Raw genomic sequence first — 25,158 nt, forward strand, 5'->3', positions numbered from 1 at the left:
TAGGTCTGTAATAATAAAACCTAAAACCAAGCTGGATCAAGGATAGAGAGAAGACACCGGCTAATCGCCTGCCAGAATTAACTGCCTCTTTCTAGAGAAAACAAAACAATCTAGACTCCTTATGATTTATCATCCAGCATACAATAAAAAATAGTCATCATCATCATTACTCTCCCAAGATTAGAAACTGAAAAGTTCAAATCCACAAATGAAGGAACTGACCAATTAGGTGGTATTCTTAAGTCACTGATTTTACGTAGATCGTCCTTACACTCCAACACAGGAAATATCTGCTTTGCGTGTCTCAAGAAAAATGGAAATAAATCATCCACGTGAGCTGGAAAATAAAACACTGATTAACAGGTGCAATCTACACATTACCCATAATTACACTTGATGAAACCTTTTTTCTTAATGAGCTAAGTCTGGGGGACAATGCCAGGATAAAGAGAAAAACCCTGGAGCAAGAAACTCTAACCTCTTCTGAGATCCTGCATTCTGTTACATGTTCCTCTATTTTCACTTGTATATTCTAGGAAACCGGAAAAATGGCTGCCAACCACCACGTTCTACTCTTCCAAAACAAACAGGAAAAGATCAGTACTGCAGAAAGTTAAATTTTAACAAATAACCTAGAAATATACACTCGAGAAAAGGCCTGTGGTAACTGAAGAGAAATGCAGGTGCAAACATTTTTTAGACCGCAGACCACTGAGAGGCAAAACATGAAAATGCACGGATTTCTCAGCAAGCAGCCTCCACACCTTCGTGGCTCTGAGGAGGGTGGGGCCTTGTCCCATTCCTCTCTGTATACAGGTGCTGCCTCGGTGCCTGGCACAGGTCAACGTCTAATAATTAGATACATTTAAAATATATAACTGAAGCCAAGCTGCCTATGGGAACAAAATAATGATGTTCTTACTTTTTTTCCTTTTATGTCAAGAACTCTGTCCTGATATGAGGAAGAAGTCAGTGGCAGAAACAGCAGGACTCTGCTGTGCATTAGATCCACCCCGTGTGCGAGTTCGTTTCACTGTGACTATTAACACACAGTGAGGAGCAGATGGCTGACCAAGCAAATCCACCTCCAGTCTAAGACATACGGGTGACAGAATAACCAGCTCAGGGACCCCGTATAAAAGCAAAAGGACATAGACAGCCTCCTAGGCCAGCACCAAACTATTTACAGAGAACATTAACAAGGCCTATTCTAAACAAAGAAGCCCTGACTGGGGAAATAAGCACAAAGCAAGGGAGGAAACAGCCTGTTCCGCGGGACTTGCACAAACCCGCCCCCACTTGCCTGCGCCGAAGCAGATGTCATTCAGAACGATGTGCACGTCCACGTCCAGCGAGTGCGACTGCACGATGTAGTTTCGGAAGCTCACGAAGGCCTGGTGGAAGAGGCGGGCTGCGGGGGACGCACAGTCAGAACAGGCGGGGCTGAGTTTTCACTTCACTTCTCATTTTAAGATGTATATACACACAACACACCTAATTCATCGAAGCATTTTTTAAAAATTATCAGATCTGGGTTAAAACTGAAATCCCAGCACAACACGAAGGAAAGCTAACACACAGCTCCTTTGTTGCACATCTGCCTCGCCAGGTATATCTTGTCAAGCTCCTGCTCAGACAGAAGCCAAGGTCAGGGACACCCTCCAAGTCACAACTGTGTCCTTGTGTCCAGGCCACACAAGGTGCCACACAACACTGACAAAGCTATAACCTAGAAAGTAATAAAATATCTCTAATGACATGTTATCAGCATTACCATCGAGTCCATAATCAGCACCCAGTTTCTGAATTTCTTTCCTCTTATAAAACTTGTCCAAGATCTTCTTTACTTCATCTGGAAGAAAGATAACAAAATTTATAATTTGTTTAGCCCTTGTTTTCCAAATAGAGAAATGCCAAAAAAGCGACTGAGACTCGAAATCACAGCACTCAAGGCAGCACAACTGAGCGCTGCGAAAACTTGGCCGCACCTGATCACAAGCTCCTTGTGGTTCAGCGGTGAGACGGAGCACCCAGGAGAATGATCACCTCACACGACACACTGCACGACACACTGCTCCTGCTGCGGTGCAGAGGAACCAGCAAGAAGCTACGGGATTAGACACTGCCTCCTGCCTCCATCCACCGCCTTTAGATAACCACGGCCCATTGTGTCTCCTTACAACCGTTATCAACGGCTAACAGTGAGCAGCTAAGCGGTTTCTAGAAAGACAACCAAAACTGCAAGCACCAGACCATTACACTTTTATGCCAATAACTGAAGAAGCCAGGGATGGTCTTTGGTTTAAAGAACATGATTTTAGGAAGAATGGACTATACTTATTTTGTTCTAGATGGCATAAAGTCAGTGGGAAGGGAGGGAAGCAGATCTCAGTGGAATTTATACAAGAGCTTCTGAACTATTAGAACAATGAGAAAGGGCTGCCTCATAACAGTGCCAGCTCCTTGCTGCTGGGAACACTCAAACAAGACTTAAATGACTGTGTTTCAAAGACAATGGCAGAGAAATTACTGTACTGCAGGAGAGGGTGAATTAGATGCCTGCTGAGGGAGCATACCACTATGAGTCAATATTTTATAAAATATTTTACATTAATCAAGCTGAGACTGTGCTGCCATGAAACATGTTAAAATACTGTTGCATTATTCTGTGCAGATAAACATTTCACTGATCCAGCCGCACACGCTGCATTCCTGGGAATGTGGGAGGCAGTCAGACAGACATAAGCAGGGCAAGGAGCACGGGGCCAGGCAGGAAAGATCCCCAGAGTGGAAAGCACCAGGCCCCTAGCAATGGGCAAAACTGGGAAAACAGCCCGAGCCCACTGGCTCAGTTGGTTGCAGCACTGTCCCATATGCCAAATACATTGCTGGTTTGATCCCTGTTGGGGGTGCATAAGGGAGGCAATTAATCGGTGTTTCTCTCTCCTCTCCCCTTCTCTCTATAATCAAAAAACATATCCACAAGTGAGGATTTAAAATAAAAACACAAAACCTGGGAAAAGAAGGACCCCAGTCCCAAGGTGACCTTCCCCCTTCCCTAGTATATCGCTGGTCATGTGGCTCCAACCCTTTCCTGACGGCTCCTGGCCTCTCCTCCCCAGCAGGTTGCTAGTCTTTCTGTAGACCCCCTTTGAGTAGACCTCCTCCTTCTGGAGGAGGAACAGGGGCTGAAGAGTGGCCTCGCAGGACTCCCATTCGGGCCCTTGCACAACCACTCCCTTCAGCACTGACCCCTAGGAAACATCTAGGCCTCAGCTGTGTTTCTGCTCCAAGGCCAGAAAAGCAGCAAAACCAGGCAAGCCAAGTCAGGGCTGACCTCAGGACCAGATGCACCAATTAATGATGGCTTGCCCTGGCACTGACCAATCAGTGGAGACCATGACCCTGAAAGGACACACCTGAAAAGCTCATGAATATATTCTATTGTATCCTCCCCTGGGACCACCCCTAAAAGTCCCCACCCTTAAAAACCCTTAGGACAGAGGACCCAGTAAGGTTCCCTCTAGGGAGCATGCCCTCGCCCTGCCCCACCCCTTACGCCAGGCGCATTTTCCTTGCCCTTCCCTCTTCTCAGCTCCAAGGGCCCTTCTTTTACCTCTGCAGCTTGTTTCCTGAGCCTGTTTCTCCTACGGCTCACTTCTTCTACCTCTGTGACTTTCTAAGTAGACTTTCTCTTACAGTCTGAGTCTTGGTTCTGAATCCTTTCTTAGCCAGAACTCAAGTACAGAGGTTGCAGAACCAAGTTCCGGTCTGTCCCCACCAGTCTCACAGCCGGTGCCCTTTCGCTGCCAACAGCAAGGCAGGCCAAAACTGAAGATCTAGTCTTTGCCTGTGATGCACAGAAAGGCCAAGAAGCCTCTAGTTCCACCTCCCAGCTGCGTTTTCACACAGCCACAACACACCCAACACTCGCTGAAGAAATCAAGCCTGAATAAATCATCCACTAACAAAAATTTGTTTGCAAAATGAGGGAATTTCAAAATGGCTGGTTTAGCCACTATATTTGCCCACTAAATGTGATACATACATATTCTTTATCACAGGCTGTTACCCTGACATTTCTGGGTTTCTTTCACTTTTTACCCAGAGCGGGTGAGGCAGGGTAAAAAGTTAGGGAAAGATCCACACAAGCAGCGTGAGGAAGGAGGAGCCAACACCCTCTCACTAGAGCTCCCACTGCTGGGCAGGGTCTAAGGGAAATAATTAACAATAGGAACCCCATGGCACGGCAAGGCCCCCTCCCACTGGAAGGCAGAGTCAGAAGGTGGCACCACAAAGCTTGGAGACCACCCCTCTACCGCTTGGAAACACACAGAAGCCCCAGAACGAGATGGCCGCGCACTCGACTCACTCTCCAGCCCGACACGTATGTTTTGCTTGTTCCACAGCACAGCCCACGCCCCGGCCTCTTTCCTGGGCGAGTCCAGGCCCTGGAGGTTGCCTGACGTGTGGAAGGGCCTGCACCCTGTGGGACAGAGCCAGCCCCAGAGCTCAGGCGTCCCGTAACGGGGCAACAGTTTCTTGGCAGCAGTAGTGCAAAACAGTGACAAATGAAAGACTGGAATAAAGCACAGGCAATTGCTTGGGGAAATTCTGCTGACCTATAAACTCAATCTAAACATCAAATTTATTTAGAACTAATCCATTCCCTGTAACTAACACTCTGGTGTTATGCAAGAATGATACTTTACTCAATGTAAAATGCTTAAAAAATATGAGGTTTCTCTTGCTAAGTGAAAGAAACCAGTCAGGAAAGACCACACATTGTATAACATGAGATGGACAACAGAAACCGTGGGTCCATGTGCCTGGGCAGAGGGCAGTGGGGTGAGGGGGTGGGAAGTGACTGGTGCTCGGCAAGGGATTTCTCCTGGCGGTAAAGATGCTCTAAAATTAAATTATGGTGAGAGCTGTACAACCCTGAAAACATACCACTTAATTACACACTTTATGGATAAACTTTATGGTATGTAAATGTTTTAAACCTGTTTTTAAAAATTAACATTACACACACAAAAATGTAAGGGTTCTCTATATCAATACTTTATTTTATTTAAAAGGATTTTCTAAAATTCGCTATCAGTTTTTAAAAGCTAATTATAAAACATTAGCAATGGAAATAGCACTGAAAAAATGTGAATCTACTACAGAAGCAGTTTTGTTTTTCATAAAAATTAAGTTTTAACTGTTTCACTGTTCTTAACAGAATGACCTGATTTTTTTCCCTTCTCATTAAAATTAACAGTGATTAAAGTAGACATTCTCTGGATTTCAGCCACAGCAGAAATGACAGGCACAACTTTTAACTAGGTAACAGTTTCTTCCAGCTCCATGCAATGACAGCCTGGGATTTAATGTGGCTACGCTGGGATTCAAAACTGCACTTGCTAAAATTAAAAGACCCACTATAAACTCTAAACCAGCTGCACTGGGTTTTAAATGATTACATATTCTTCAGAAGAGAAAAGAGAATGTTCAAGACAGTCTATCAGCATAAGTTCTCTTTTAAAATGTAAGTGTACCATCAAGAGTCTTGAAACAAAACTAATGGTCCACTTTTACTCCACTTACATCCTGAAGAACAACAAAGTAGCTATTTGCTCTACACCTAGGATTCTTCAAACCTTACAATGGTTTAGATATTTTGTTAAAATGTCTCAGTTCACTTGTTGCACTGTACTCACCAATAATTAGCTAGAAGCCCATCTCCATACATGGTCACTTGAGGACTGGAGAAGTAGATTAGAAACATATGCAATTCGACCTCTTCATAACAGAATTAAAAAGGCTAAAGCCACAGTGGTAACACAGGCAGAAAGAGGTTACCAGAATAGGTCGGAAAGTCTCTAGGGTCCAAAAAGGAAAGGCCGTATCAATCCTGAAGACAATGGATCAAAGACAAGGTAGCAGTGGCATGATTTCCACCCCTTCCACATTACAACTAGTTTTACTACCCTAGTTATAGTACTGAAGGGCTAGGAAATACACCCCTTTAACGCAAACAAGAAAGACACTGAAATTGTGGCTGCTCTGCCTGTGGAGCAGCCTTCTCTCCGCCCCACTGCTTCACTGGCAAACTCTTCCACTTAAAAAAAAAAAAAAGACATTGAAATTGTTAAAAATTTTTGCTTTCCCTGGTTCAGTCATCAATTCAAATGGAGACTAGAGCCAAGAAATCAAGAGAAGGCAGACAAACACTCAGAAGGGCAGTAATAAAAGAATTCGGGAAGATCGGCAAGAAATAAAGGTTTTATTATAGACCAAGGCTAAGATCATCCACACCCTCATATTCCCAACTACTACGTACGGATGTGCAAGTTGGACAGTGAAGGCTGACAGGAAAAAAAATCAATCCATTTGGAATTCGATGTTGAAAGTGAGCTCTATGATGCCCTGGCTAGCATAGCTCAGTGGATTGAGTGCGGGCTGTGAACCAAAGTGTCGCAGGTTCGATTCCCAGTCAGGGTACATGCCTGGGTTGCAGGCTATAACCCCCAGCAACTCCACACTGATGTTTCTGTTTCTCTCTCCCTCTCTCTCCCTCTCTCTCCCTCCCTCTCTCTCTCTCTCTCTCTCTCTCTCTCTTTCTCCCCCCCTTCCCTCTCTATAAATAAATAAATAAATAAATAAAGTCAGAAAGAAAGAAAGAACGAACGAACGAACGAACGTGAGCTCTATGAATATCCTGGACCACTAGAAAGATAAGCAAATCAAGCCTGATACATCACTGGTGACAAAAATGACAAAACTGAAGCTCTCTTACTTCGGGCGCACCATGAAAAGGCAGGTTCTTTGTAAACGACAGTGGTGCTGGGAAAATAAACAGCAGAAAAGGAGGAAGACCTAACATGAGATGGGCTGACTTCCCAAAACCAGCCACAGGCATGAGTCGACAGGAGCTGGGCAGGGCTGCTGTGGACAGAACAGGGTGGACGATGCTCACTCAGTCACCAGGAATCAGAGCCGACTCAGCAGCACAGCACACACATTAATATTGGTGTTGTTGAAGCAAAAAAGAAGAAAACATATTTTCAACTACAAAAAAGTACTTGTGTCACTGAGCATTAGGTTATACAGAATATGGCTCTAGTAGTAGGAGGAATTCATGCTGAACCTTTCATAACATCACAAAGGGAGTCACAGATTGTAGTAGGTTTGCTAAAACTGCCACTATGGCAGCAGACAGCTGCATTAGACCTTTCTGCATCTTGCTCAGGGGATGGGATAACAGCAGCGTGAAGACTGAGGAGCCTCAGCTATTCCCTACACCTCCACGTGTCTGTGCCTGGTAAACTCACATCAAATGACAAGAACTTTAGTAGGCTCTTTCATAAGGTTCCTCCTGCAGCTAACACCATGACTCTCATCCAGGAAGCTAAATGGACTCAAGTCAGAAAAGTGTCACCTAAGCCTATACAGGGCCTGTCTCCATAACCTTGACCCCCTCCCTCCCTTAGCATTACCCCCTAATTCTGCACTTCACAAGCACAATGTGAGAACATGTCAGTCCAGTTGTTTTGACAAGGAAGCTTCCCCAAAACTTCAGTTCACCCTCCTCATGGTTGTGTGAGAGGCTTCAACCCTCTTGCGCAGGAACAAGGTCCAATCTGCATTCGCCTGCTACCAGTACTAGAATCTATGAGGACTTGACTACAGCCTGCCTCAACTAATCCGATCCCTTCCACAGGAGTCACAACTGCTAATCAAATCAACCATGAATAGTATTTGTTGCTGCCACCTGTAAACACACCAGTGATCAATCAAAAATCAGAAGACCTAGCTCAGTGGATTGAGCGTGGGCTGTGAACCAAAGTGTCGTAGGTTCGATTCCCAGTCAGGGTACATGCCTAGGTTGCAGGCCATGACCCCCAGCAACCGCACATTGATGTTTCTCTATCTCCCTCCCTTCTCTCTCTAAAAATAAATAAATAAAATCTTTTTAAAAAAATCAGAAGACCATGCTCTGGTAGTGCATCTGTCACCTGCGGTCAGCCAGGGCTCACCAAGCTGACCTTGAGGCCCAAGTGCTACCTTCCCCCTCCACTGCTCCACGTGAGACCTCCCAAAGCTTCCAGCTTTGCTAACTTGCCCAGAAAGAGGAAGAGGGTTACTCTGCCATGGAAACAGTTACCTGTAACTCACTGCTGGAACTTCTAAACACTGAAAAATTCGTAAGACTGCCCAAAAAACTTAAAAACCCTGCTCTGACAGAGATAGCTTATTATAAGTGGAAATATATTTGAGGGATTTTATACCAGTTATTAACAGCCTAAAGAGAGAGAGAGACTTGTGGGGGGGGGGAACTCTATTTATAAAATAACCTAAAAATATATAATTTTGTTAAATCCTTACATCAACCTATATTATGTAGGTAAGGGAGGTTATTTGGGCTCCTAGGGAAATAGTTTTCCCAGTTTCCATACATCAGATTCTACTGCAGGCTGACAGCCCAACAATTTTTAATTCGATTTTTAACATAGCAAATGTTTAGTACAAATGATACTAGTGTACATTTATTCATCCCTTTACACTTTTCAAAGCACTTTACGAACCATTTTATGGTAATTTTTAAAGATTTTATTTATTTATTTTTAGAGAGATGGGGAAGGGAGGGAGAAAGAGAGTGAAAGGTCAATGTGTGGTTGCCTCTCCCACACCCCCTACTGGAGATATGGCCTGCAACCCAGTCATGTGCCCTGACTGGTTATGGTAATTTTTACAATCCAGAGATATAAGCAGAGAAATATTTTAAGATTTTATTTATTTTATTTTTTAGAGAGAAGGGAGGGAGAGAGAAAAAGGAAAGAAACATCAATGTGTGGTTGTCTCTCACATACCCCTCACTGGGGACCTGGCCCGCAACCCAGGCATGTGCCCTGACTGGGAACCAAACTGGCAACCCCTTGGTTCGCAGGCCAGAGCTCAATCCATGAGCCACACCAACCAAGGCAAATTATTCTTATTGTACAAATTAGGAAATGCAGAAAAGGTAAGTAAATTGTAAATCAGGCCAGTCACTTGCTGCATCATAAATATGCACAATCTGTCTGTTTATAGCCAGTCAATCGACATGCACATGGCTAAATGCGTCACAATCAACCAGGAAATGTGTGTGTGTGTGTGTACATATCACCTACTGTGTGACTACAACAGCGTTTGGCACAGGGGAGACATTCATTAAGTATCCGTTGGGGGTAAAGGCAGTGTCTACCCCATAAGGGTTGTTAGGAAGATTAAATGAGTCACAGGTTTAGAATGGTATCTGCCTAGCAAACTCTCAATATAAGCCATTGCTTTCTTAAAAAAAGAAAAAAAGGAAAGACTCAAAGGGATATTCTAGGCAGAGGAAGTAAAAGGCCCTGGAACAAAACCACAGTTTATCAATACGGTTAAAACATGCAGAGGGGCGCGCAATGAAGCTGGGGAGGTACCCAGGCCAGATCAGGCAGGGCCTTACAGTTTGTATCAGAGATTGAGAACCATTTTAAACTGGAGACAATGGAACCACATTAAACAATTTCTTGCAGGGGAACAACATGATTAGATCTTTTTAAAAAGAATTTTTTGATTCCAGGTAAAGAATGGATTAGAGAGATCAAAGGTATTCGTAGAGACATATGAAGGCTATTTCAGCAGTCCCACCAAAAGACAGAACCGGGTTATTTAGGTAGGTTGGTTGCAATGGAGGAGGGAAGTGAATTAATTCAATATATATTTATGATGTAAAATCAACCAGACTTTTCAACTGTACTACCTGATTGTTAGATGCACGGGTGAGGTATGGGAAGAACTAAGACTACCAGGTTTTTTACCGCAGCACCTGGAGCAGAAGCAAGTCAAGAAGGTATGCTGTCTTGGACATGCGAAGGTCAAGTGCATGTAAGAAATCCAAGTGGAAACACCTCGTAGGTAACTAGTAACTAGATATACAGGTCCAGAGAGAATGAGAAGGGTCCAGTCTGAAGGAAAGATCTAAAAGAAACACCGACTTGAGGAGAAAGGAGAAAGAATGAGCCACCCTAGGGAGAGCGCGGAATATGATGCCACGGTAACGAAGGATAGTCTTAGAGTACACCAACATTTGGGATCAAGAGCAGGCAACTGATTGAGAAGCGACAGCTTCTTGTCTCAAACTCCATGTGAAAATCTGATAGCTTAATTACATGGCTACATGGAATTGCAGTATTTCATTGTTCTCTGCAGCCCGTCTTGCAATGTTAAAAAATCATTCTAGTAAGGTCAACATCTGAATCAATCCTAGCCAAAGGAAATGAAAAATCACCCAGCGCACACTGTCTCAAGGAGGTACGTAAGGATTCCCCACCAGAAGAAAGCCTGGTGCTGACAATCTGTTTTCATTCTGTCTTCTTACCGGAAGCGTCAAAGACATTTACACTTTCAGGTAAACTGAAATAGTTACACAAAGTATGTATTTTTCTATATTTAAATCTAATAAATTTACCTCACACAAATCACTTATTTCTTAAAAAATACTAAAAATAGGAAAATGGTTTTTTTTTAAATAAATTTAGAGTTTCAGTTTTACTGAAAGATGAAAAAGTTCTGGAGATGGGATTCACGACAATGCAAATATACTCAACACTGCTTAACTGTACCCTAAAAATGGTTATGGTGAGAAATTTTGATTTTTTTGTCACAATTTAAAAATAAATAACAGTAACACAATAAACATTTACATTATTAAAAGTACTTAAGTAACGTACCATAGCCCCCAACCCCAAGTAAAATGAAAGGGCTTAACAGTGGCTTGGAAGGACTGGTTAAAGAATAACACATACTGCAAGTCACCCGTCACATTTTTAGTGAAAATATTGTACTCCTGTCCTGAAAAACAAGGTCTGACCCATAGCATGTTGTACTCTATATTTTAAAGCTACAACCCAGGCTGGCCGTGCCTCAGTGGATTGAATGACGGACTGAGAAGCAAAGGGTCGCTGTTTCTTTTTTTTTTTTTTTTCTTTTTTTTTTTTTAAAGCATTTTTTTAAAGATTTTATTTATTTATTTTTAGGGAGGGAAGGGAGAGAGAGAGAGAGAGAGAGAGAGAGAGAGAAGAGAAACATCAATGTGCGGTTGCTGGGAGTTATGGCCTGCAACCCAGGAATGTACCCTGGCTGGGAATCGAACCTGGGACACTTTGGTTCCCAGCCCGTGCTCAATCCACTGAGCTATGCCAGCCAGGGCAGGGTCGCTGTTTCAATTCCCATCAGAACACATGCCTGGGTTGTGGGCCAGGTCCCCAGTTGGGGGTGCGCGAGAGACAACCACACATTGATTTTTCTCTCCCTCCCTTCCCCTCTAAAATAAAATAAATAAAATCTTTTAAAAATAAATAAATAAAGATACAGCCCTAGCTGGTGTGGCTCAGTGTATTGAGCGTTAGCCTGCGAACCAGGAGGTTGCAGGTTTGAATCCCAGATCAGGGCTGACTTGAAGTGCCTGAGTTGCAGGCCAGGTCCCCAGTGGAGCGCGTGTGAGAGGCTACCACATATCAATGTTTCCCTTTCTTTCTCCCTCCTTTCTCCCCTAAAAGAATAAATACAATCTTTGGGGGGGAGGGGGAAGCTACAATAGGAGGCAGAATGTTGCTTGTTGAAGCAAAATGCAAGAGAGTTCCTGGAGAGCGGGTGCCCTGTGAAGCTAGAGCATCCCTCATTCTCCCAGAGCTTCATCTGGTTGGAGAAAACTACCTCACTTCCCCAATCACCCAGCTCTACAATCTAAAACTCTCCTCGGAAGTACACGCCTCCCTGTCAAATCCACCCAGTTACTTTGTGGGACAACACCCACTATCTCTTGTTGATGCTAAGCGATTCCTTTCTCTCTGGAGCCCTGGACGATCATGGTGACGACCACCTTCGGCAAGGACACCCGTATCATCTTCAGATGGTTGTCCATATGTCCTTCCTCCCCACGACACTCTTAACTTTTGGGGCCGAGAGAGATCTGGATGAGAGTCTGGTTCCTCTTGGCAACCACCACACAGCCCAATACAGGGTCTGGTTTGCGTCCGTGCCCAGTCAATGACAAAGAATACTGAAAGAAGTCGTCTGGCTTTCACTACCCCACGCCTTTGTCCCTTTTCAGAGGCAGTAATTCTGGGCAGGGAGGGAGGAACAGAGGACGCGAGAAAATTCAGTTGTCCAACTAACGACTCAAAAAAGGTGTATCGTCCCATCCCTGGAGAGTTTAAACCACTGAGAGGAGAAGAGTAAAATGGAAAAGACCACTTCTGGGCCGGCATATGAAAGGATCAATCGGCCCTAGTCCCAAGCCTTCAGGGGCTCACAAACTACTAGGGAGGCAAGTTGCGTTCGGGGGGACCTCGGATCTCCGGGGGTAAGGGCTGCAGCTTCCTCGCGGCCGCCCAGCAGGCACCACCCCACAGCCCCCGCTAGCTCCAGCACTCACTCTTGTCCAGGGGACGGGTGAGCTCGGCCCCGACGTCGCCATCTGCGCTGGGGCCCTGAGGTTTCACAGTCAGCGGCACAAACAAGGACGTATCCGGGGCTTTGGAACCTCCAGATGAAGAGGAGGAGGCGGAGGCAACGGCGGGAAGGCGCCCCAGAGCTCCAGGGAAGGGCCCCCAGTGGGCACGAAGGGCAGAGCAGACGGCTGCCCGGTGGCCAGCGTGGCGCCCCGCCGGGAGCCGAGCCCACAGCAGGGAACACCGGGAGAAGGACATTTAGACCACAGGCGCTAAAAGAGACTGGCTGGGGCAGCACGGGGACACGGCGGTGGACATGACGCGTATCAGCAGCGCCTAGTCTCCGGAAAGACCCGGACCGAGCCGAGGAGCCGCCCAGGGAAATGCCCTGTCAAAAAGAAAAGGTGTCTGCCATAAGGTTGCTCAAAATGGGGAAGAAAAGATTAGCAATGAAAACCAGAAAAGATAGGTTCTTGTTATATCTTTTTATGTAGATATCGGGTCCAGTTTTCTCTAAGATAACAAACAAAAACCCAGAAAATAATCAGGCACCTTTGGGAATGTCACAGATGTGAGGAGGGGCCTGCGAAGTGGGTCACGTGAAGCAAGCTGGCCAGGTCAGTGGGCGCCTGTTCAGAAGCACGCGGGCAGTGCTGCGGGAGTTTGGTAGAGTAGCAGTGCCTGTCCTGTGAGCACGGCTTACCCACTGGAACGCCAACAGCGTTTCCCCAAAGGTTTCTTGGAGTGTTAACTTTCGTTTTCTGATAGCGTAGCGTTAAAGAACATAACGTGATCTGCTCTACAGCAGCGTTGCCAAAATATTTCATGGGTCTACAGTATCTAGGGTAACCCTCTTCTAGGGCACGTGTCTAAGTACTTACACTTCGATGTGAGCAGTTTGTGTACTTCACCCAAGCAGCTGCTATGTCACAACCTCATGGCAAAAATATGCCCTCTGCACCCCGCCAAAGTTTAGTTTCATTTGCACTGGTTGGATACTGTCATGTGAGGTTGCAACGTATTAAATTCAAGATAGAGCTGTTAGATTTTCCACCTCTCCTTATACTTGAAACATCAAGATCTTGCAGCTTGAAGGAATGTGTCATGTAATAAGTAATAGTGTGTGTCAAATGGGATTCTAGTATTCAATAATTTGCTATGTGCTTTTGATTCACAATACTTTTTAATTTTTTTATTCTTTTCATTACCATTTAGTCCCATTATACTCCTCCTTACAGAATAGTTATTAAATGTTAAAGATAAAGAGTAGTTTTATTACATTTGGGCCCATATATTGGGTTGGCTAAAAAGTCCGTTTAGTTTTTCCCTTAAAATAAAAGATATATTTTCCATTTTCACCAACTTCATTGATTTGGATATTTTGAGTATGTCAGCTATCTCCTGCTCTTGGCTTCTAGTGGGTAGAGGCCAGGTTGCTGGTAAACATCTTCCAATGCATAAGACAGCCCCACAGCAAAGATATTATTTGGCCAAAATGTCAAGAGTACTAAGAAACTTCGCAAACCTCTTTCGACACACTCGGTAAGTCACACTCCATACACTACACTAATCTTTTGTGTGTGTGTGTTTTAATTGCATTTTTATCTTAAAATAGTAAAACATAATACATTGAAAATGTGTATCATTTTCCATCTTCAATGTTAAAATGGCTGCCAAAAAATTCACCAATTTTGGTTAAGTTTTTTTAAAACACTAATATGACAGCTGTCACAATACAATGTAACAAAATTGTTTCAAGTGACATTAAAGACAAACTAAACACTACTAGAGCCATTGTACGGAAAAAACTAAAGGAACTTTTTGGCCAACCAATATTTTGTTAAGGCACAGCTTTAATTTTATAATCACTAGGAAAATTAGGTTCATCCATTTATTCAGATATTGAGTGTGTATGATAAGCACAAAGTATACCAAACAAAACAGGCTGAGCCCTCAAGAGGCTTAAAATCCACCCTGGATCATCTGGCTCAGTTGGGTAAACTGAAAGGTGGGTTTGATTCTCAAGGCACATGCCTGGGTTACGGGTTTCGGTCTCCGGAGGGGAGGCAGCTGATCAAAGTTTCTCACTGCAGTGATTGTTGCTCTCCCTACCTTCCCCTCTCCCTTTTTTTTTTTTAAAAAAGGTTTAAAATTCATTGAATTTACCTCTTTTAAAAGTGTATGAAGCACAGTCCTAGAGGTGTGCACAGCGTGCCTTGGCTACACAGCAAACAGACATTGCTTTGACTTGGAGATGGTGTCAAGCCCGACTGGCCAGGAGAGCCTTACTAGAAGTTAGCTCGAGTGCAGGAGGGAGGGAAGTGCTGAAGGTGTTTTGTAATACGGAATTGAAACTATCCTGGAGTAGGCACTGTGAGATTTTAGATAGGAGAGTGGCAAGAATTATGTTCATAATTAGACACCAAGCCTAAAAAAGGATGAATTACACATATTTAATGATGCATTTCCCTCACTATGCTTTTATCTGGTTTGAAACTTAAAATATGTTACATTGCAATCCAGGCTAATATAAATCCCTGGAGATTTCCTTTACATACTATGTTGAACAGATTCAGCTGAACATAAGAGAGACATAATTAAATATAAGACCACTGACTCACATGGTTATTAAAATTGAGTATTCCAACTACTTGAGCCATACTAAAGGGTTCCAGAATATGCCATCGTAGCATAAAAGTTTTGAGAAAGTATTGAGTTACTGAAATCCCCTACCTCCCTAAAAGCAGAGCCTCCCAAAAGAACTCAATTGTTACAAATCTTAGGGAGCAACCAGGAAACTCTGCCAGACAGAAGTCCACATCATGCTTAAATAGGCTTTGTCACAAAACTGTCACATCTACCATCTGTTCTCCTACGAACCCATATATTTTTCCTAAAAGACATTTGTTTTTCCCTATGTGTCCTTCCCCCACAACTCCCCTATTAAGTCGTTTGTAAGTGTCCTTCACCCCCTTCCCCAATCAATGAAATGATATTTAAGCCCCCAATTCTAACCACCCCTTTAAGTCACATTTTGTGAACTCCCTTACACTCAAATCTGTTTTTTCTCTTGCTAATCTGTCTTTCGTCAGTTTAATACGCAGGCTCCCAAACATAGATGAGATAGAGGAAAAGGTTTTCTTCCCCAACAACTCAAAACAATGAAAATTCTTCACTAGTGAGAAAAAATATTTAAATGGTGCCCAACCTTTTGGTGTCTCTGGACCACACTGGAAGAAGAAGAGTTGTCTTGGGCCACACATTAAATACACAAACAACAGACAAAAACTGATGAGCAAAAAACAGGTTTTAAGTAAACTTATGATTTTGTGTTGGGCCGCGTTCATAGCCATCGTGGACCGCAGGTTGGACACCCCTGGGTGGTTCTCAACCCTAGGTAACTTTTTTCAGTGCTTATGTCCCAACCCCTGCAATTCTGATTTTATTGGTCTGGGTAGAACCTGGCATTGTTATTTTCAAAAACTGCCAAACTGATTTAAATATGCAGCCAGGATTGAGAATCACTAGATTACATGTTGTATCTATCCTATAAGGACGTTTCTTTTCCAGGTCACTTTAGATAAACTGAACAACTTTTTGCTCAAATCACCAAGTACTAAATTTAAATTTTTATTTTTCCAACTGGTTATGCAACAAAGCCTCAAGCAAAGTGAATAAGCATCCTATTTTTGACAGTTTTAAGCCACCTAATTGAAAGCATTGTATAGCTATTGAAAACTGAAACTGACAATATATATAAAAAATTGTCACAATTATAGCTGCCTGAACTGTTGAGCAATCTTGACGGCAGTAATAAATCTGACAGAGAAGAGATTTGAGAGTAGAATTATTTTTGTGTAGGCAGTCAGACAGACATGAGCAGAGCAAAGATAGGCCAGGTACAGGTCACCAGGGCAGAAAGCCCCAGGTGCCCAGCACCTGGCAAAACTGGGACTACAAGGACCTCAACCCCAGGGTAATCTTTCCTCCCCTTGCTGATCATGTATTTTAGATTCCTGCCCCCACCCCAACCTTTCGTATTTCTCATTATGTGGTTTGGACCCTCCTCTGTCCTTTCCCTCCCCTGGTATGTTGCTTGTCATGCAGTAGACCCCATTGGAGGAGGAACAGGGGCTGAAGAATGGCCTCATGGGACTCCCATGCAGGCCCTGTAGGACCACTCCCTTAAGCATCAATCCCTAAGGATAACATCGAGGCTTCAGTTGTGTTTCAGCTCCAGGCCTAGAAAAGCAGCAACACCAGACAAGCCATGCCATGACTAACATCAGGACACGATGCATTGACAACTGTCTCCCTGGCACCAATCAGTAGAGACCATGACCCTGAAAGGACACACCTGGAAAACTGATGAATATTCCATTGGGATCTTCCCAAGACCTCCAAATACTTTCAGGATTGAGGATGTGGTGGGGGCTCTCTCAGGCCTTTTCCTACCTTCCCCAAGGTGCATTTTTCTCACCTTTTTCTCCTAAGCGCCAAGGGCCCTTCTTTTGCCTCTAATGTGTTACCTAAGCATTTCTTTTACAACTCACCTCTACCTCTGGCTTTCTAGTAAACTTTCTTTTACAGTTCAAGTCTTAGCTCTAAATTCTTATCCAGAAATCAAGCACTGAGGTTGGTGAACCAAGGTCCAGCTTGACCCCAGCAGTCCAACACCTGGTGCCACTTTAATCATTAAAATGGCAAGCTCAGTATGTTTCAAACTTTTTGTTATTGTATCATAGTTGTCCTAATTTCTCCCCCTTTGCTCTCCTCCATTCCCAGCACCCCCACTCCCACAGTCAGTCCCCACACTGTTGTCCAGGTCCATGGTTCTTTGACTAGTCCTTTCCCCCTTCTTTCCACCATTATCCTCCTCCCCTCTGGCCATTGTCAGTCTGTTCCATGTTTCCATGTCTCTGGTTCTGTTTTGTTATTTTGTTCATCAGATTCCTCTTGTGAGCGCATATGGTATTTGTCTTTCACTGACTAGCCAATTTCATTCAGCCTAACATTCTCCAGTTCCATCTATGCTGTCGCAAAAGTAGTTCCTTCCTTCTTTCTCTCTGCTGGGTGGTATTCCATTGTGTAAATATACCAGTTTTCTGATGCACTCATTCACTGTTGGGCACTTAGGCTGTTACCAGCACTTGGCTGTTGTAAATTGTGATGCTATAAACATAGGGATGCCTAAATTTTTTTGAATTGGTGTTTCAGTATTCTTAGGGTATATTCCCAGCAGTGGAATCACAGGGTCAAAAATTCGTTTTCCATAGTGGTTGCCACCAGTCTGCATTGCCACCAGCAGTGCACTAGGGTTCCCTTTTCTCCACATCCCCACCAGCACTTGTTTATTGATAGCCACTCTGACTGGTGTGGTGTTTCATTGTGGTTTTAATTTGCATCTGACACCTAGTGATGCTGAGCATCTTTTCGTATGTCTATGGGTCGTCTATGCCCTTGGAAAAGTGTCTGTTCAAGTCCTTTGCCTATTTTCTAATTGGACTGTCTGTCTTCCTGGTATTGAGTTGTATGAGTTGTTATATACTTTGGAGATCAAACCCTTGTCCAACATATCATTGGCAAATATGCTTGCCCATATGGTCAGTTCTTTTTTAATAGTTTCTTTAGCTGTGCGGAAGCCTTTTAATTTGATGTAGTCCCAGTTGTTTATTTTTCCATTTCCCTTGCTCTAGGAGATATATCAGCAAAAATACTTTAACGTGAGATGTGTGAATTTTTACCGCCTATGTTTTCCTAAGTTCTTATCACCTTAAGTTCCGCTCTAGGACTCTTATGGTATCGTGACTTAATTATTTTATCCATTTTGAGTTTATTCCAGTATATGGCATAAGTTGGTGGTCTAGGTTCATTTTGTTGCATGAACCAGTCCAATTCTCCCAACACCACTATGGAAGAGACTATTTTTACTCCACTGTATGCCCATACCCCCTTTGTCAAATATTAATTGACCATAGAGACATGTGTTTATCTCTCAAATTCTTTATTATACATCATGGTCTCACAATTTGAGGCTGGATGAATACAATTGGTTTTCAAATTTCCTTTGAATGTTTTCTAGATTACTACATGCAGGTGACCATGAAAATATTTGGCATTTTTAAGTTTTGAAACTCTGAACAGGCACTTACATGAAAGGAAAACATTACCATTCATGGATAACTACATGTAAAACAGATTCTCCAGCACATGGTACATGGAACCTTTTGTCAGTAAAGAAGTTGGTTACTGACCACTTTATCAAAGTGCCATAGTAGTAAAATAAGTTTAAAGAAATGTAATTTGGGTTACTTAGCTTACTCATAAAGTAAGGTTAACTGACAAGACTTGCACTGAAGTGTATAAAAATATTGGTACAAAAACCAATTGACCATAAGTGAAAGTAGTTTCACACAACAGGCTTCGGAGTTTAGTTCCTACACCCCACACTTAGTGTATTTGAGATCAGACCTTCCGCTCATGACTGTAGCCTTCTTTTTTCATACTTTGAACAAATGACTTGAATTTAGTATTAAAATTTAAACAGAATGGGTTAAATTTAAATTTGAGTTTGAACAAGCCAGAGTTCCAATTTAACAAACATGATATTGTCCAGATCTGGATAACTACATGCTTATTAACAGGTCCACCTCAACTGCCCCCATCTCTTCACTCTCCCCTGAAAAGGAAAGAGAGTCTTTGTGAAAAAAATTATATTTGCTTGTATGTAGTAAAAAGATTCCTTAAATTAAAAATAATTTCAAAGTATTAGTGGGAAAATTATGTAGTTTTGACAAATTCTAAAATGCTAACATGGAGTCAACTCCACATTGCAGAAAATACAATGGATCTGCTGGATAGTAGTAGCCAAATAGTTATTTAACATGGCCAATAAAAAATAAATAAAATTTTTAAAGGCCACAATGACATGCCACATAACCCCTTGGGGAAAAAATTAATATTCTTACCACAGAAGGTTACAAAGAGAATAAAATTCAGGAAGCTATGGAATGGTAGATCAGAAGAACCTACAATGAAACATTCCATATGCGTTTCTCAAATACATTTGTAAAAACATAAAATGTAATATACAAAAATACTGAGATGCCGTATTTTAAATCTCTGTGGGATGTAAGGGCCACTCAGGTTTTCTAATTTTATTTGAACACAAAATAATTTTGCATGTAGAGAATAAGAGGTAATCACTAGCATGAGAAATGGATTTATAATCAACATTATGCAGAAAGAAAGCAAAATTACAGATACCAGCCTACTCATATGAAAATGTTTATACTGATGCATGAGTGCTTATCATCGAAGTGTGCAGTAAAAAAAAAAAAAAACAGCCGCGTAAAGTTCCAGTGTTTCAAAGAAAGCACTTTTTTAAATGTATGTACATGAAGAATATTTAGTTATATCATAAAATAAATGCAGCACTATAAGATAAAGGAAGGCTATTATACATGGACTTCTGGTGTTTCCCCCCCTACATGCGGCAACCATCTTTAACCTGCCAAACTTAATGTCAATGGTTATAAGAGTTTTTTTTGTTTTTCTTTCTTTTTCCTATTCAGTTCACATTTCAGGCTGTTCAGCAGATGCTTGTGATTCTGGTGATTCAAATCGCTGGTGAAAGTTTGTTCTTTGTTTCCTCAGTTTTTCAGGAGCTTTTCTCCATAAAATGATCTCCTAGTTAAAAACAAAGAAGATATCAAAAATTCATGTTCTTATATTATTTACACCTTAAATTTTCACATTGAAAATACCACCACTTCAATTTTAACCAAAATGAAATTCTTCCCTACTAAAGCCCTGGCCGACCCACTGTCTTCCAAGTCTAATCCTGGAATGCCCTTTCTGCCCACTCTGCTTCCCTCCACCAGCTCCCATGCACACAACCACCACCACCAACCCAATCTGGCACAAACATTCTAGCTATTATTGATTTAAACACTAAATGTGTCCTTTAGTTTGCTATTCCACTACTCTTATCCAAGTTCAAGCCCTTGTCACTTCAATCTTAGATATTAAACTATGTTCCTGTACCTGACTGCCTTGCTTGCCTGAGGCCCTTCCTTATCCATCCTTCCTATCTCTAGGAAGGACTGATTAGATCTAATCTAAAACACTGCCTGACTGCTCTTCAACAGCTCTCCGATGCCTACAGGATAACCTCCAAGCAGGCATTCAGGGAGCTCCAAAACCATTATCCAATGTACCAATATCACTTCCTTCCATCCCTAGAATCCCCACCTGTCCACCAGCCAAACTGAGTTACCCCTACCTCCAACACACTCCAAATAAGCTTGCCCTAAATCTTCCCCTATATATGCATTCTTTAACACACTATTCCTCAGCCTATCTAAATTTGACCCTAATCTATCCTGAGATCTCCTCTGAATTCCCAAATTATTTGCTCCCTCAAGTCATGACAGGCTTTTTTTTTCTTTAACCAACTTATCAGAATTTAAAACATCCAAATGAATGTCCATGGGAAGCAATATACTTATCCAATAAGGCCACAATACGTGATTGATTTGAACACTCAACTGACATTCAAATACCTATTAATCTGGTTTAGAATATGGGGGGAAAAAAACAAACAAAAAACCCCACCATTCTAATAACAATCTTCACTCAAAATTCACCAAAGGCTTTGTTTTCGAAATGAGAACAAATTTTAGAATAAACATTTTATGTAAGAAAAGTATGAAATTTGGATCATCTCATGGACATTTATAATAGAATCAATAAGGAAAAAAGGAAGACTCCCAAATCCATCAAGTTAATTTAGTCATTAAAAAAGTGTTAATGGAAATTTGTATTTGTTGATGATAAAGAAAAGATACTCAAGACACTATTGAGTGAAAAAGTAAAGAACAACATGCATTATGTGACCTAGAAACACACACAATGTTGTCTGGAAAATCAGTCACAACAAGGGTGGGATTTTTGATGACCTTTACTTCAATTTGTTCATTGCCTGATTTATTTTTCTTTTTCCTTTTTTTTTTAAACAGCAGGTATGATTTTTATAAAAAAGCGTTTAAGAGAAAAATGAAAACCATGCTAAACTGTAGCCCATTCTGGAGTCTTGCAGAATGACTGGGAAGAGATCTATCACCACACAACTCCATTCACACCTACTTCCTTATCATAGTATCTCAGTGTTTTTGCTTATTAGTAACCCCCTTGTTCAGTACAATAAAGCTAAGAAAAATGAGTTTGTTCAGGTATTTTCAGAACTTTCATTGAACAAAAGACCAGCCTGAGTGGCACCATACCTGCTGCTTGAAGTACCTTCTGTCTTCTTCATCAACAAGGACTAGGTTCAAAAAGTACCTTACTGAAAATTTTTTGTTCACATCTCTCATTGTTGGAGTTGGGTCATATCCCGCTAAAAATAGTCTTATTGGAATTGATTCACCTGAAAGAAAAGCAATTTCCATTGAATTCTGAAAGATTATTAAATATAGTCACTAATCATTATAAAGAAGATACTAGTGCTTCAGTTCCTCATGAGCGGGCAGCATAACTAAAACCTTACACCAGGGTTTCTCAGCCTTGGCACTATTAACATTCTGAGTCTGTTAATTCTTTGTTGTGGGTACAGTCCTACATACTATAAGAGGTTTAGCATCATCTCTGGCCTCTACCCACTATATGCCAGTAGCATTCCTCAAGTGTGACAATCAAAAATGTCTCCAGGCATTGCCAAATGTCGGGGAGAGAGTGAGTGGGGGCCCCAAACTGCCCCTAGATAAGAACCACCGTTCTAGAGCCAGAATGCCTGGATTCTAATCCAACTCTCGTTACTGGCCGTGTGATCTTGACCACATCACTTGACAATTTTTCAAGTTCCTCATCTGTAAAATGGAGAATACCAATAACACCTTTCTTGAAGAGAATTTGTAAAGACTGTATAGGTTAACACTAGATGCAAAAAGCTTAGAACACTGCCAGCAGATAAGTGCTTCTTTAGTAGTTTTATTTTCTACTTTCATGAAGTTGACTGTAATTTCTAATCATGTAAGTTCTTGAATACTTACTACTAATTCATTCAAAACAACAAACATGTTCAGAATGATGAAATTCTTTTATTACCAAAAAATTGTTACTCAGATTCTCATACCTTCTGTTTTCCTGAGGGTAATTATTTGTATATTCCATTTGGAATTTTTTTATGTAATACTTTTCTTGTGCATATCTATTTCCTAAGATATACAACTCATCACTTTACATAAAAAGTTACGGCTGCTGGAATTTTACAAAGTAATACTGTCTAACTCAAGAGTATACACACAGGGATTTTGGAGTCAGAAAGGCCTGGGCTCAAACTCAAACTGCGCAACATTAGCTATTGAAGAAAATCAGAATATGTCATTACAAAATATGCCTCAGATATAAAAATTATTTTGAGCTAAAAAAGGCAGTTAAGGAGCATCAAAAGCAGAAAAGGCTGGCCCTTTTCTTTTTCTATCTTAAGACAGGACATAAATTCTCCTTTTACTGGAGACAAACTAGCCCAGGGATGGCATCAGAGGAATCTGCAAACAAACCTTATTCTGTTAGTTCCCTCCCATGTGTTTACTTCCCCAGTTTGCCACCCTTAGAAGGCTAACACTTTTTTCTGTTTAGTCATTTCTCTCCAAATTTATTGTTCTTTTGAAGATTCTATATAAGCTGAAATTCTAAGCCATGGTTTTGACTTACATTTTTTATTGTGGTTTACTCCTGTACAATGTGCACTGCATGCACTAATGAAACTGTTCTCCTCTTAATCTTTTTCTTAAACAGTCCCAGGTGAAACCTAAGATGGATAAAAGTAAAATTCTGCCTCCCCTACACTATCTCCTTTAACAGGTTTTTTAACCTGTTTGCATCTTGGTTTCATTTGTAAAATAAGGGATACCACCACCTAACTTAAAGGGTAGTAGAGAGGTTTAGAGCACCTGAGAGTAACTGGCACTCAAAATGATAGCTACTTTTTGAAGTAATTACTAACAGTAACAAAAAGACAAAGACATAAATTTAAAATGACAAACATTGGCTTCACTACACACTGAAGATTATCTAGTAATGGAACTGCTTACTTTCTTGGGGGCTATAAGGGCTCTAGAATCTCACAAGCATTAATGCTAACCTATACTGCATCTTATGTTCAGCAAGAATAAAAAAGATTTATAGAGATAAACTGTAACAGAAGACAATCAAAATATTATAAATTCAGAACGAGAGAGGAGATACACATATCTTCTAAATTCTAAATTTAAACTGAGTAAAAAAATCAAACCTTATTTCAGACTAGAAAATACTATTACAGTCTTCTCAGTATATATACAAAGATGATCTTTAAAACCATCTATCACAGGAATTGTTTAAGGATTCACAAATATTCTCACACTGCATAAATACTTTCAGACAAGCTGCCATGAACACTGCTGTTTGCACTATCTATATTACAAAAGAAACAAATGAAAAGTGTGTTACCTTTGACCGGTGCACCATCCATTATTTCATATTTAGCAATTGTTTCTGTTTCTGTTGTGGTACTGGGTCCTAGTGCAATAATGTAAATGACATTAATTTAAATATTTCCAGAATATAGTGCCCAGTCTTAATACTTTTTCCCTGTTTTTCTACATTATTTTAGTACTAATTTATCTTTCCATTTTGTGAAAATGTTGATCATTGTTTTTTTATTTCATGATCTAGACATAACACTCACTGAATGTTTCACTCCCTTCCTCCCAAAGATTATATATGAGAGAATCTTCTTCAGAGTTCCTTCTATAGTTTCCAAATTGAAAACTAGCAATACACAGCGGAACCAACAACTGACTTCTTAGTTTCCTCTGCAACACCCAAACTGTCTTCTCCTGGAGTTAAAGTTAACTTTAACATAAACTATATATTTGACTGACATACAGTTCTTTTAAATTTGTGGATTCACCTTCTAAAAAGTATTGGAATCAGACATTTTATTTATTTATTTATTGGGTAAATAATATGGAATGCTTCACAAATGTGTGTTATCTTTTCACTGAGGCCATGCTAATCTTCTCTGTATCATTCTAATTTTCGTGTATGTGCTGCCGAAGTTAAGTACCAGACATTTTTAAAAAGTCAATGATGTGGTAAGTAAAAAAGTATACCAAAACATACAGTAATGATCCCAATGTCGTAAAATAAACAACATGCAAAGACTGAAGTCTATTCTGGATTATAAGTACAGGTTATTTTTTATTTAAAATTTTCTATAATAATTTTTATACTCAGAAAAAATATTTCAATAGACAATTAAATGGAAACCTGAGTTTGTTTTTAATGTCTTTGTATCACTTAAACATTTATTAGGTGAAATATGGAGATTAAGAAATCACAGATGTTTGTGAATATGAGTTCTTAAATAATTTCTACCAGTAAAGTTCTTAAAAAGTGTTGCCTGAAATTATTTTCAGAAAAAAAAAAAAAAAAAAAACCTCAACAAAGTTAAAGGACAAACTAAATCTACATACTAATTAAAATTAAAAAGCAGTTTATGGCCCTGGCGGGGTCGTTCAGTTGGCTGGAGCATCATCCCATAAACCATAAGGTTGCGGGTTCAACTCCCAGTCAGGGCACATACCTAGGTTGCAGGTTCAATCCCTGGTCAGGACATGTACAGGGGTAACTGATCAATGTTTCTCTT

General features: G+C 41.2%; 2 protein-coding genes and 1 non-coding gene across 5 annotated transcripts in view; all 3 read right to left on the minus strand.

Annotated features, from left to right (window-relative positions):
* SUPV3L1 (Suv3 like RNA helicase) overlaps positions 1-12,805 on the minus strand; it is a 34,872-nt gene extending 22,067 nt beyond the window's left edge. The window contains exons 1-4 of the mRNA XM_028513190.2: positions 12,452-12,805; positions 1,775-1,852; positions 1,304-1,411; positions 223-337 (exon numbers count right to left, since the gene is read on the minus strand). Of these exons, the coding sequence (XP_028368991.1) occupies positions 223-337; positions 1,304-1,411; positions 1,775-1,852; positions 12,452-12,725 (575 nt within the window). The 5' untranslated portion in view covers positions 12,726-12,805. The remainder of the gene's footprint in view (positions 1-222; positions 338-1,303; positions 1,412-1,774; positions 1,853-12,451) is intronic.
* Positions 12,806-18,454: 5,649 nt separating this feature from the next.
* VPS26A (VPS26, retromer complex component A) overlaps positions 18,455-25,158 on the minus strand; it is a 31,170-nt gene continuing 24,466 nt past the window's right edge. For all 3 annotated transcript variants that reach the window (XM_028511746.2, XM_028511747.2, XM_028511745.2), the window contains 3 exons: positions 23,958-24,026; positions 21,752-21,894; positions 18,455-20,156 (listed from right to left, as the gene is read on the minus strand). In XM_028511746.2, coding sequence (XP_028367547.1) covers positions 20,043-20,156; positions 21,752-21,894; positions 23,958-24,026 — 326 coding nt within the window. In that variant the 3' untranslated portion in view covers positions 18,455-20,042. The remainder of the gene's footprint in view (positions 20,157-21,751; positions 21,895-23,957; positions 24,027-25,158) is intronic.
* Positions 24,471-24,576, minus strand: LOC114498245. Its single transcript, XR_003684689.1, has one exon. It is a non-coding gene; the product is annotated as a U6 spliceosomal RNA (small nuclear RNA).

Source organism: Phyllostomus discolor, chromosome 5 (genome assembly GCF_004126475.2).
Source record: "Phyllostomus discolor isolate MPI-MPIP mPhyDis1 chromosome 5, mPhyDis1.pri.v3, whole genome shotgun sequence".
Taxonomy (NCBI): domain Eukaryota; kingdom Metazoa; phylum Chordata; class Mammalia; order Chiroptera; family Phyllostomidae; genus Phyllostomus; species Phyllostomus discolor.